General features: G+C 49.6%; 1 protein-coding gene and 1 long non-coding RNA gene across 2 annotated transcripts in view; both read left to right on the top strand.

Moving 5' to 3' along the window:
- Window positions 1-4,169, top strand: part of LOC310746081 (uncharacterized protein) — a 47,037-nt gene extending 42,868 nt beyond the window's left edge. The window contains exon 16 of the mRNA XM_083579788.1: window positions 3,805-4,169. Coding sequence (XP_083435914.1) covers window positions 3,805-3,869 — 65 coding nt within the window. The 3' untranslated portion in view covers window positions 3,870-4,169. The remainder of the gene's footprint in view (window positions 1-3,804) is intronic.
- Window positions 4,170-6,019: 1,850 nt separating this feature from the next.
- On the top strand, window positions 6,020-12,969 carry LOC310746354. The gene is made up of 2 exons (XR_014540664.1): window positions 6,020-6,180; window positions 12,832-12,969. It is a non-coding gene; the product is annotated as an uncharacterized lncRNA (long non-coding RNA).
- The last annotated feature ends 438 nt before the right edge of the window (window positions 12,970-13,407 follow it).

Raw genomic sequence — 13,407 nt, 5'->3', positions numbered from 1 at the left:
GGGTTGGCTACAGCTAACTTCTGCCCTTTCCCTGCCCTAGAATGAGAGGCTTACTTGTTTCACCTCCCAGCAGAGACTGAGGCTGGTTATTTATAGGGATTCCCTCAGAGGCACCATAGGCACCTGCTTCCCAAACTCTGGAAGGTTCAAAGTAGGACAGCAGTATTTCATTAACTGCTGCATAGGTGACGTCACCTGATTAACTGCTAAGCCTCAAGACGTCACTTTCCACACAAGCAGCAACATGTGGGTGAACAATGAGAGGTTTCCACAGCAGCTGGAATAAAAACTAACATGTAAATTAATGTGGCACGTGAAAGGACAGCATTGGCTCCTTTTCTACAGCGTTCCCCTCCGCCTGAGAATTTTCAGCTGGATCCACAATAGAGTTGCCACCTTTCTTTTTTCCTTTTTCTCTACTCTGAACAGCTGCATCGTGGCAGAAGTTCAACGAATGTAACTTTATCTCAGCATGCCGGGAAAGGCTGCACCCATTGAACTTCTGCCTTTTGCGCAAATCTCATCGAGGCAAAGGCTCTGCCAGGAAAATATAACCACCCTGATTTTACCACATTGTACAACAGGCTGTGTCTCTTGAAAAATCATCTCTGCCTGTCTCCATTTTAAGGACAACTTTTCAAAATCCCCTCCCCTGTGCGAATGTTTGAACAGGTGAAACAGCCCTCCCATCACAAATTAATTCCTTGTATGTAAGTCTCCCTTGCTTGAAACAGAATGTGTTTCCATATGTGTTTAGTGCTCAGGTTGACAGTTGGCACAATCCTATACATGTCTACTCAGAAGTAAGCCCCACAGACTTCACTGGGACTTACTCCCAGGTAAGTGTGCATAGGATTGCAGCTTTAAAGATAGTGTGTTTCAGGGTCTGTCTTCAGGTCTGCATAGGATAGTAGCCTTTGATTATGTGGTGCCAAAGGCAGCTTCCAATGGAATACAGATAACTGGATTATCTGTATTCCATTGGAAGCTGCCTTATACTTTAGACCATTGGTCCATCTAGCTCAGTGTATTGTCTACCACGGCTGGCAAGGGCTCTCTAGGATTTCAGACTTGTTTCCCTCCCAGCCCTATCTGCAGAACCTGGGACCTTCTGTATGAAAATCACGTGCTCTACCACTGGTGCACAACTACCACTTAACACAACCCTTTATTGTTTTTGCTGCAAGAGGCTAAGGTGGCTAGCCACCTGGAAACTACAAGCGAGCAGTTAGAGGTGTGCAGCCCAATCCTATGGATGTGTACATGCAAGTGAGTCTTGCGCCTTTAAAAGCCAATGGAGCATCTCCATGCCATCAAAATACTATACCATTTTGATGGCCCATTGATTCCAGCCTGTTTTGTGTGTTTTTAAAATGAACTTGAAGCACAATCAAAATGAGATAAGAGAAAAATACCAACAAAATATTCAAGAGAAGGACCTGAAATCTCTCTGATGTTCTACCAGGTCTCCTTGTGGCGCTGGCTTAAACATGGCAGGTAGTATAGAGTTGGGGTTGGGGTATACTAAACCCCTCATGAAATCTTCCTGGTCTTAGCTCATGAGCAGGTGATGTCCTGTCTGGTGGCAGGTGGGGGAGCATCTGGTGGTGCATGTATTGCTTTGACGGTCTATTGTCAGAGGTTTTCAACCTTTTTGAGTCCATTGCTCCCTTTACCAACTACATTCTTTCTGCGGCACCCCTGTGGGGCTCAGGAGCCCAGTTATGTCACCCCTTGCCTGCAGAGCTGGCAGCCTCTTTCCCTTGTGGAGTGTTCCCTCAGCTTCCTCTCTTCTCCCCTCTCCTTGGGAGTCCTCTGGGCAGCCACTGCTGCCGCCCCTGGTCTCTGAGCTACCCTTCCTCCCTCCCCAAAGAGAGGTGCCTCCTCACACTGACCCAAAGGGGCCTGGGACTTGTCTGTCCATTTCCCAACAGCAAGGGCTGGCGGGCAGGCTGGCTGGGCTTGCTTGCTTGCTTGCTTGCTTACTGAGACTGCCTCAGCTCCTGGCAACCAGCACCCCCTGACCAGCCCCAGAGGCAACATTTGCCTGCGGAGCTTATAGCCAGTGTTGCTGCAACAAACAGCTGTGCAAGCCTTTGGGAGGCAGAGATGCAAGAAGGCATCATAGGAGAGAGGCAAGGATAGAGGGACAGAGGCCAGTGTTGCCTGCAGCACCCCTGGTCTATGTAGTAGTTGCTACTGTTTTTTTTTTTAAAGAGTGTTTTGTGGCACACTAAAAGCTAATAGATTTGTGTGGGATTGTTGAGGGTGGCAGCAGGGGCATAGGAAGGGGGCGGTGGGGGCAGGTCGCCCTGGGTGCCCTCACTGAGGGGAGTGACATTTGGTGCGCCCCCCCCCACCTGCCCGTGACTCCCAAGCCTACCCTGAGCTGTTGGGGTAAGGGGGGAGCTGCGCCACTTTGCTGGTGGCATTCCCCCCTTCCCCCTTCGTTTTGACAGCTTGGGGGAGGCTTGGGAATCGCAGGTGGGCAGTGCGGCAAATGTCCGCCATGGGCGGCTTGCTCCACCCCCGTGAGGGGCTTCCTCCGTCCCTGGCTGCAGGGCGCACGCACCACTCCAGACATCCGAGCGACTATCCCACACTTGGGAGGGCACCCTCTGTGCCATGCCCCCCTTGGGAGCATGCCCACCCTGGGCAGCCCGGGCATATGCTCCACTTCTGGGTGGCAGGAGAGGATATATTGTTTATTAATATCCTTCCTAACTTGCGCTAGCAAGTTTCTTCACTTAGCAGAGTGCATTCCCTTTCTTACGCAGAAGAAAGCTGGTTGCAAACTCGTGTGAGTTTCTTAAGACAATAAGCAATTCAATCTGGCTTGTCCAGATTGAGGTATGTTCTAATATTCCTGGTAAGACCCCTTTTGAATCCTTCCTAAAAGAATAAAGACACCACAGTCTTATTCATAACAAAAAGGAGTTTTACTCACGATCAGGCAGCGCACAGTGTGATCCCTGAAGGCAGGCTTAAGGCTTAAAGTTACAAACATGTACAAACAGGTTTACCCCATATGGAAGATGATCAGGGGAACTGCTGTGGGCAGTCAGCAGTACAGTCCAGGTGAATGCAGGAAGCAGGCAGGATGAACAGGAAGGTCGAAAAGAGAGAAAGGTAGCAATGTGACTTGGCCTTTTACCAGGTCTGGAAAGGTCACACCCACCTACTAGACACATGCAAGGAAGGATGCTCCAGGCCAGGAGGAACAGGAAGTTTCAACTGGCTGGACCAAACATTCCCTTGCATGTCCACTCTAGCAAAACAAGGAATGTTGTATTTGACTGCTCCCAGTGGATTACATCCCACAATTTGTTGTGGTGGCAGAAGGTTGTGTAGACTTTATCAAATGTGTGACGTGCTCTGTTGTGGACCAGAGCCCACATCAACAGATGCATGAAGTAGTATCCTCTCCTTGAATCTGATGTAGACTCTGGTCCACACTAAAACTTATAGGCAGTGTAATCCTACACGTGTCTATTCAGAAACAAGCCCTGCTTTCCTCAGTGGTGCTTACCTCCAGGTAGGTGATGCAGTGGCTTGCAAGCCTTACCCTTCAGGGTGCAGCAATCCTTTCTGCAGCAGACTGATTTGGTTTAGAAGGGCTCATCAGTCCGATGAACAAGGCCATGGGAAGGCAATATGCCAAATGCTGTTTTTATCATAGTCTTCCGGCAGTGGGAAATAGCTGTTTGTAACCCCCTCCAAATTGACCTGTATGGAATACAGCGTTGCATTGAATTCCAAGGTGCAGTTTCAAGCTATCTGTGTCCTCTCTCTTCCTCTTCTCAGCTTCAGAGTCCGCGGATGAGGAAGAGTTTGAGCAATTGCCTTCACCCCATTCATCTATACGCTGATAGCTGGGATAAGAGCCACCTGTGGGAAGAAAAGGCAAGAGAGAAAGTAAGAGTCCCCCTCAACATCTGGTCACATGCAGAGGATGTCCTGCACAGCTGCCCTGTCCAGTGAATGCTTTCAGTTCTCCTACCAATCCCATGGGGTGCACAGGAAACCATCTCTCCTGAGTAATGGAGTCCTTCCAAGCTGAATAGTTTCTACTGCATACACTTTGTGGGCAAGTTTGTCCAGAGAGTTGGCTTAGGGTTACTTTTTTCTGCCTTAAAGAACAAACAGCCTTAAATAAAGAGTTAACTTAAGGCACATCTTTCTGAGCCTTTACATTACACTGCAACTGCTTTCAGTTAAAATGTAACTAGAAGTTGGTCCTTAAATTCAGCCTGAAGGCTGCAAATCCAGTTTTGGCAAGGAGTAAAACCAAATCCCATATCATCATTCTGCAATCATATTAGAATATGTTTTCTTTAATAAACTAGGATGGTGGGGGTTTTTTGCAGATAATGAAATAAAACTTCTCCCCTACATTGTATGTTTAAGTATAATCCCAGGGTTGGGTCATTCACATTATTTTTTTGCCACACAAATTCCTTCAATGAGGCCTGGCAACCAAATATGTGAAACAACTCAATTGAAAAGTGACTTGAAAATTCTCTCTGTGGTGTGGCTGTCTTCGATGGCACATTCACACATCTAAAGAGCCATCACACACCAGATGAATGGCATGATAGCGTGAACCAGGCCTCATCTTCATTCTCTTTCACATGTGGACATATCATCATGTATTTTGGGATTAGATTACAGTCATACATCGGGTTACAGATGCTTCAGGTTGCATGTTTTTGGGTTGCACACCTCATCAAACCCGGAAGTACCGGAATGGGTTACTTCTGGGTTTCGGAGCATGCGCAGATGCGGCGCTGCGGGTTGCAAACGTGCCTCCCGCATGGATCACGTTCTCAACCCGAGCGTCCACTGTAGTTAAAATCTTATGGTGATGTTGGTAACCTTTTAATGGCAGCCTGTTCAGAATCAAAGGTTTCTTTAATTATTACAAACATAGGAAACTACTTTACATAGACTCTGAACCAGACCATTAGCCTTTCTAACACATTATCCACACACTGACTGGCAGCAGTTCTCCGGGGACTTAGGTTCCCAGCTCAACCTGGAGGTACCAGGAATTCCATGTGCCCAGCCAGGAAGCTACCATCCTTATTTCTTTCTAATACCTCTTACTGTTTTTAGCCTTGTACAGTGGTACCTCGGGATGCGAATGGGATCCGTTCCGGAGTCCCTTTCGCATCCCGAACGGAACACAAGGCACGTCTGCATGTGCGCAGGTCACGTTTCGCTGCTTCCGCGCATGCGCGTGACATCATTTTGAGCGTCTGCGCATGCGCGAGCAGCGAAACCCGGAAGTAACGTGCTCCGTTACTTCTGGGTTGCCACGGAGCACAACTTGAACACGCTCAGCCCGAAGCACATTCAACTTGAGGTATGACTGTACATTGCTTTAGCAAATGCTGAAAGCATGTCTGGTTTGGTTTTGTTTTTACTTTATTTTGAAATAAGAACATACAGATGCCATTTTATCTTCACTCAAGTTGCATCAAGGCTTACGTAGCCAGGAATCTTCTTCCTAATGCAAATATATTTACCTTGAGCCTGTGAGGTTCATGTGGGAATGTTCAGGGTGGCAGGAGAGGATATATTGTTTATAAATATCCTTCCTAACTTGCGTTAGCAAGTTCTGTTACTTATCAGAGTTACATCCCCCTTTTTACATGCACAGCAGACAGCTGGTTGCAGGCTCGTGTGAGCCTCTCACTATTGTACAGTTCAGTCTGTCTCAGATTGAATTGAACGTTCCTGGTAAGTTCCCTTAAATCCCTCTTAAAAGAATAAAGACTCAACAATCTTATTCAAAGTCAATAAAAGAAGTTTACTCACATCAGTTCACAGTTGGATTCCTGAAGGCAGACTTAGTTACAAATATGTACATGCAGATCTACCCCATATGGGGGAATAATCCCAGTGCTTCTGCTAGCTGAGAGCTAGCAGAGCAGTCCTAGCTAAAAGCTGGTCAGAGGAAGAAGGAAATCAAAAAGTGTGCTGCGTGACTCGTCCTTTTTTTACCTGGACAGGTTAGGTCATGCCCACCTCCTATTACATGCAAAAGGAAGGATGTTCCAGCCAGGAGGAACAGGAAGTTTTGACTGGCTGGACCAAACATTCCCTCGCATGTCTTCTCTAGCATTACAAGGAACGTTGTAGTTGACTGCCTCTCATGGATCACATCCCACAGTTCAGGTGAGCAAGGAGCTTTTTACTGCCCCTCAAGCACAACCAACCATCCTTCACACCCAAACGGAATGCCAACAAGAAGCACCAGGTGATACGGGAGGTACTGCACTCTTTTAAGTGACTTCCTCCATCCCTTAAGCCAACCTTCTGAGAGCCAAACGGTGGGTACAGCCACAGGTAAAGGTGGTTAGAACAATGAATGTGATGCTTATTTTGCCTGGTAGGTGACATTCCACCCACGTTAAAAGAGGCATCGTGAAGGTTTAAGGACTCATTCCAGCCAGGTAAAAGCCCTGCAACAGGGACGGTGATGGGTGTGGCTTGGGAAAAGGGGCGTGGTGCAGGAATAATCCCAAGAGCCCAATCAGAGGGATTGAGAGGGCCCATTTGACCACCACTGACTTCAACCATCTACATTCAAATCCAGTTGCACAATGTTAACAATTTTCACCTTTTTGAATTGTTGGGACTCCAAGCGCCAAGTCCTCCATTGAGGACCCCCTAATAATGAACCCTGATCCTGGATGGTGATGAATTGATTGGAGACTCCCTTGTGGTTTGGTGGGGAGGGAAGTGCTTCTCCCCCACGCCCGACCCACACAATGGCCCCTCTGCAGCAGCCCTTGCCATTCTTCAGGCATCAGCTCCTTTTGCTGTGTGTGCCACAGGCGCTTCCAAAGGATTGTTGCCCTAGAAACTTGGTTTCAGCCTCCTGCTATATATCAACAAGCTTGTTTTAGCAGTCCCTTGGCTGAATTACAGTTACACAGTTTGGCGCTTCTTTCAAATTTCCTCCCATCACTTGGGCCAAAGAAAGGAATTTTTTTCCTCCTTTAGAAATGAATTGGCTTAATTAGTAAGTAGATTAATGGCAATGGCTGGTGAGTTGGTTTCCAGCAGAGTTTCACCAGAGAGGGTTAATCGGAGTCAGGGCTGGAATCTTTCCCAGAACTGGCTGCCAGCCATTTTTCCACCAACCAATCAACCCCAGAAAACAAACGCTCTAGTCGCAATACCTACCCGAGAAATAGAGCTGGTGGGGTTTTGCTTTGAGAGACACCAGCAGCAAAAGCTGCCCAAATGAGCGACTTTGCCTAATGTTATTCCAAGGGTAGGGGGAAGGGGGGGAACCCAGACCAAATGGGTTACAGTCTGAGAAATGGATAGCTAGAGGGTTGGACGCGGAAATAAACGCAAACCTCAGCTCGTTTTCTGCCTAGGGCAGGTCACTCTTTCTCCGTCATCTTCCTCCTTTGTAAAATGTGGATAGGGATTGCATGCGATTGTGAGGACTGATAGCATCAAGAGTCCTTGAATTGTACTTAGGGCGTGCATAACCGCGTCCTTCTAAGATAAAACCTCGTCCTTTGATAAGTCCCACCGACTTTAACTAAGCGCTGGGGCTGATTCACACATGCATGTACACGTCCCTCAGCACCGTATGAATCAATGTGGGTATTTGCGTGAACGCCCTCTGTTGGAAAGCATTGCGTTTGAAGTGGTGTCAGCTGATAAGAGCTATCTCTTAGGCGTGTTGACTTTTTGTGATGGCTGTTCCACACGTGCAAGTAATGCCCTGAAGTCATGTATACACTTGACCTTACTTTCAAGGCATCCCTACTTAGCCCATTTCCCCAAGAGAAGGCTTGGAAACTGCGTCTAAAGTGTGAGAGTCTACAGATGGACGCAGCCACTCACCCACGCGATCCCTTTGCTGTAGGCTTTTAGCAAGGCTTTTGAGTTTCGCTGGTACTTGGTTAGAGAAATCAATATGTTGCATCCAGCTAACCTACACTAAAAACAAATCACTCTGAGAAATGAACTATAAAATGAAGCTGGATCCTTCCTTGTTAAAAACCACACACCAAAATATGGATTGTTAAACTGGATCACATATTTCCATTTCCCCTAAATATGGAACAACCACCACAAAACTCCTTAAAACTGAAGAGTGCACAATGAGAATAGGCAACATTCACTCTTATTTTTCCCATACTGATAAAAATGCATTCATAATTTAACTGGCAGCTGCAAAAAAAAAAGTCTTGCAAAAAGAAAAAGAAAAAACCCTGCTGAGAAATGCATATAATAGGAAAAACAGGTCGCCTGGACAGCAGTGTAATTAATGCCAGAAAAGGCCAAGCCGGTTTCATAGATTCTCTTTTGAGGATATCAAGACGAGACCCAGTGAAAAATGACGCATGCTTTAGCATTTCAGAAAGCTGGCAACTGGCAGAGTTTCTCTTTCCTTCCCCCCTTCCCCACTCCTTTTTCTCCTCTTTAACTTTCTGCCTCCGAACAAAGGGGTCGGCAGAACTAGCTAGGTTGTAATGAGTTCTGTGTCCCTAGCCTATTAAGGGCATCATGGAAACATATTGTATCGAAATAGTTTGGAGGAGAATACTGGGGATGAAAGAGAATGGGTGCTTTGATCAGCTCCCTGGGGTCCTGAGTGCGCACAGACCGGCTTGCAAGGTCTTATTCAGCTCCAGCGAGACACACTTACAAGACCATTCAATGTGATTTGCATATCTGTAATTTATCACATTGGGTCCCCCGAACATTTTTTTTTTTGCAAGGTAAATAAAAGTTGGGTTGAATAACAAATATCAATCATCTCAGAGAGAGAAGGGAGGGAGAGAGGGAGAAGGAACTGTCTGCGCAACCCACACTAACGCTGAAGAAGTCTGCAAAGAGAGGCAAAGAAAACGTTTAGCCCAGCAAAGAGAAGTTCAAAGAGTCCGTTAGACAACAGGTTCAAGGCTAGTGTAAAAAAAAAAAAATGAAGCTTTTGGCAACAGTTGCCATCCAGCGCTGTCCTGCCACTAACAAAGCTTTTGGGAACCGAACTCGTAAAAAGAAATCGCCCCCAGGCACCTAGGAGGGAAGGCGATGCATGTGAGCGAAAGATAAAAAGTTGGCACCTTGCTTTAAGGGAAGAAAGTGTCTTGGGACAGTCAAGAGAACGCCCTTCGCCTCTTTCCATCTGCCTTAGTTTCAGACGTCCCCTGTTAACTGGTTGTAAACTTTTACTGGAAACCGAGAGGGGAGCATTTCTTTTTTTAATCGCTCTTCCCTCCCCTCCCCCCCCAGCCCATAAGAGACATCAGTAAGAAAAGGCTTTTGGGGGGAAGAGGATGAGATGCCTCTCCAAAACAAGAGGCAAGTTAACAGGCTGGCATTGTTCGGCGCTCTCACAAACTTCAGCGCAACAGCAAATAAGAATCTTCAACTTGACCTTGGAAAAGGGCTCCGCGCCTCCAGCTAATCTATCAAGCCACCCCCAGTGACAATGATGTATTTCCAAGTATTGTCAGATCATGAAAAGATTGATAAATTCGCCGCTGCACACCCAGACGGAGCGCTCCTCTTTGCAAGAAGGAGGCACGCTGGAAAAAGTGCGCCTCCTCGTCCGCAGGTCTTGGGGAGGGAAAGGGGCGAGGGGGGAGCAAGAGTCGAGAGGCGCTCAAGGGAAGAGAAACGAGCTCCCTTGAAAGCAGACCGGTCATATTTCTTGGAGGAGCACGAGAAAGCTGGAGACAATCCTTCTCATATTAAACGCAATATTTCTTGGCTTTGGCGAGGAACAAAAGTCATAGCAAGACGTCTTTGTGACTAATTCAGTCAAAGGGCCGGCTCTGGTTCCCCCTGCAGAAAGGTCACTGTCGTTGTGTATGGTCCACCAAGGGGGGGATTTCACAGGGAAAACGGAGCCAGCTGTCCCTGTCACACTCTCCGCACTGGGGGAGCCCACACTGTGCATGGTTGTTAACTTCATTCTACACACCTGCAAAATCTACCCATTTCCAAGACTTTTCAAGGGGCTTTTTTCTTCTTCTTTGGAACTCCCCTTTTTTTGCCTTCTCCACTTTTGACAACAACTATTCAAGTTTTTCTTGAAAGCGCTGGGAGGGAAGGAAGAAGGGGGGCGCTTTCTCAGCTTCGGGTGGGTGCCCATTGAGCGCCTAGCCAAAGGAGCTGCCTTCCCACAAAGCGAAGTTTGACAAAGTCCCAAATAACTTTGCACCGACGTGGAAACGGCCTGTTGCTAACGGAAGTGCCCTTTAGCCAAAGCGCGAGCTGCAAATCGCGAAGGCTGCTGCCCGGGCAGGCGCTCTCCCGCTTCCCCCCGCGCGCTCCTTGCACTCTCGCCTCTTCGCTTCGCCCCAGCTCTTCGCCAGCGCCACAAACGGCATCACCTTTCACTCCCTTCTCCCTTCCTCGCTTCTGCACCTCAAAAAAAGAAAAACACTCAGCAACCCTCCAGGGGCTTTTCAGATTCCGTCGGGGCTGAGAAAGGCTCAAGCTCCCCAGAAGCGATCGCTTTAATTGGAAAGGAATGTAATGCCCAGCCAGTGGGGCCACTCTCTTTCCCAACTTCGGTCTAGAGCAAAATGAGGAGCTTGGAGAGAGAAGGAGTCCTGACGGGGTTTCCAGTCATGGGAAATGGAGGCTGCTTTGAGTGCCTCCCACGACCAACCTCTTGCCCCCACAGACTCCGGGTTCTTCCCCCGGCCGCCCGCATCCTTCCCGCGTCCCCATTTACCCTCCTCAAAAGCAACGCTTTCGGCATAGGCCTCGCTAGGCACTGGAGGCCCGTCAAGGCGCCGTTGCGCCAAAGGCGACAAGAACAACCCACCTGCCTTAAGGAGAGGGGGAAACGGCTCCCCAAAAGGCCATTCCCCAGAAAAGGCGGGTGGAGGTGGGCCTTCGCCCGGGGCTGGCAAGCCCAGGCTGCCTCAGGGAAGCTTTGCGCGGGACAGCAGCTCGCTGGCAGCGTGACAGGCGTTCCGCGCAACAAGTTCCCTCAGAGCAGGTGCGCGGCAAAGGGGAGGGGAAAGGAGCTGCCGGCGCGACGAGCGAATGAGCTGGGCGGTTCAGAGAACCGCAACGGGGCTCCGGGGTGCGGGCCGAGGTCAGGGACGAGGCACCCTTTGCCTGGGCGCCTCTGGCCCGCGAGACGAGCGGCCTGGAGACAGGAGTGGGCGCGGAGCTGGAGGCGAGCGCCAGCGACACAGTTCCTGTCAGGGGAGCCCGGTTCTTCTCCCTCTGACAGGCGCTTGGAGGGCGGGTGGCGGGGCCGAGGCGACGCTCGCCCCTTCGCCTTCCCCTCAGGGTGTCCGCAGCCACCAAGCCGCCTCCTGCTCGCGAGCCCGCGCCTCAGACCGCCTCGCCTTGCTGGGGGTCCCTCTTGGAGACCTCCATGCGCAACGAGGCCAGGGCAGGCGGACACCTCTTGTTGGAGGTCTCTTTGCCGTCTCCCGGGGCCTCGTGGGCAAAAGGAAGGGGGCTGGCTCTGCGGCAGGGGGTCCTCTGCTCTCTGGGGTGCCGCCAGCGGGCCTCTCGCAGGCTCCCCGGAGCCACAGGCACTGAGGGGAGAAGAGGGGCGCATGCGCGTCTCCAGCCGGGGACCCTCCCCAGGCGCTCGCTCCACAGTTTGGGGAAAGTTTGGCCAAGCTGCCCAGAAAGGCGCCTGGCCCTCGAGCGACGAACGTGAGGCGCCAGAGCGCTGGGCGGAGGCCTCCGGAGGCTCCCCGGCTCCTGCTGGGGGCGAAGTGGGGCCGGGGGGGCGCTCGGGGGGGTGAGGAGCGAGGCTTTTAGGAGGCCCACCGAGGCCCCTGCGCACCAATCTGGCGGCGCGCTCGGCTGAGGAGGCTGCTCTCTTGTGCAGCCGCGCGCGCCTCATTCGCCGCGCCAGCCACTCAGGCGCCCCCCTCCCCCCGCCCCTTTGTTCGCCTTAAAAGTAATGCTGCGAATTAAAAGAAATGACAATGTTTTCCCCCTGCTCGCAAGTCCCGGAGAAGGGCCCTTGAGCTTGGCAAAAATCAGGCGAATCATTCAGCGTGCCACCCCGCACCTGTGATCTTGGCATTGAAAACCCCGCAGACCTATTCCCTATTAAACTTAATTATTCCCCCCAGGCACACAATGGTTGAAATGGAGCAGGTTGGAGTCTGTTTATTGGTCGTAAATGTTTTTCTGAAGATCTTCTGAATCTCATTGTTAGCTCGTTGTTTGAGTCTGCCCTCTTTCTTTCAGCCTAGAGTAGCCTTGGACTTTTCAATTTTCAATCGTAACATCTGCTTAATCGTACGGATCAAAATATGGAGACACAAAACATATGTAATGGTGGATTTGTTAAATCCTGGTAATGAGTTATTAACAAGGGAAAACAATAGGCCAGGATGGTGAGAGCCGTATGGTAACAGAGTCACTTTATGCAACGCCTGACGTTCCCCTTCTTGATAAATGGAACTAAGGTCTGAACGCCAGGTGATAGCAAGAAAATCAATGTCTTTAGAGGCCAGCACGGAGACTTTTTTTTCTGTGTGAAAAATTAGGAGACATAAAATGTAATTGGCTGATCAAGGAGGGGGGAAAGTAGTGGTCTTAAGTTTAATTGCCCGTTGAAGGCTGAGCAAAGGCAGACAAAAAAAGGGAAAAAAGAAGCAAGACTCTGGGCCTGTTTGTTTGCTAGCATCTCAGCTCCCACTGCAAGTGCATCATTGAAAATGTGTTTTATTATAACACATGCCATGCTTTACAGTTCCCATATTGTGTCAAGACAATGCTTAATGGTACATTAAAGACAAGCAAACCATGCCAACACGTCTTGGAGACATTGTAAGGGCCTCTCTCTCCCTTTGCTTGTTTTAGGCAGCTGCAGCTCAGCACCCAGAAAAACACAAAAAGAACAAGTTTGAAATACCAGGTGCATCCGAGGGAAACCCGACAGGGATTGATATGTTATAGCCCAGGACATGAACCTAGCAATAAAGATATCATTTCGATTGTCTGCGGCTTCCACGCCATGTAAAAGGCAAGAGGCGCCCGGGCAGCCTGTTCTCCTGGCAGCAAAGCTTTCTCCCTTCCCCAGCCTCCTTTCCTATCTCCCTCGGCCAAATCCGAACACCTGTTGGCCAGACCTCACATCCCGTCGTGGGAATCGCTGCCTCCTAAGGCTTCCAGATCTCGAAAATGCAATTTGTTGTGGAATGAGCGCGGGCCCATTCCCACAGGCCTTGGGGAGGGGGAGAAAGGGGGTGGGGGTGGAAAGAAAGAGGGATAAAAAAGGGGGAGGAGGAGGAGAGGAGTGAGATTTACCAGGGACACTCAACTGGTGTTTGTTCATCCTGGCAGCTGGTCCTCGGTGCCACTGCAAAAGAGACCTTAATGAAAATGGGATGAGTTCATGCCTAGCCGAGGTTTCACACCCCATATATTATAGGGGCC

This window comes from Podarcis filfolensis (assembly GCF_964270895.1).
Source record: "Podarcis filfolensis genome assembly, chromosome: 12".
Classification (NCBI taxonomy): Eukaryota; Metazoa; Chordata; class Lepidosauria; order Squamata; family Lacertidae; genus Podarcis; species Podarcis filfolensis.
The sequence above is the reverse complement of the archived record's forward strand: the minus strand, read 5'-3'. Positions and strand labels throughout refer to the sequence as shown.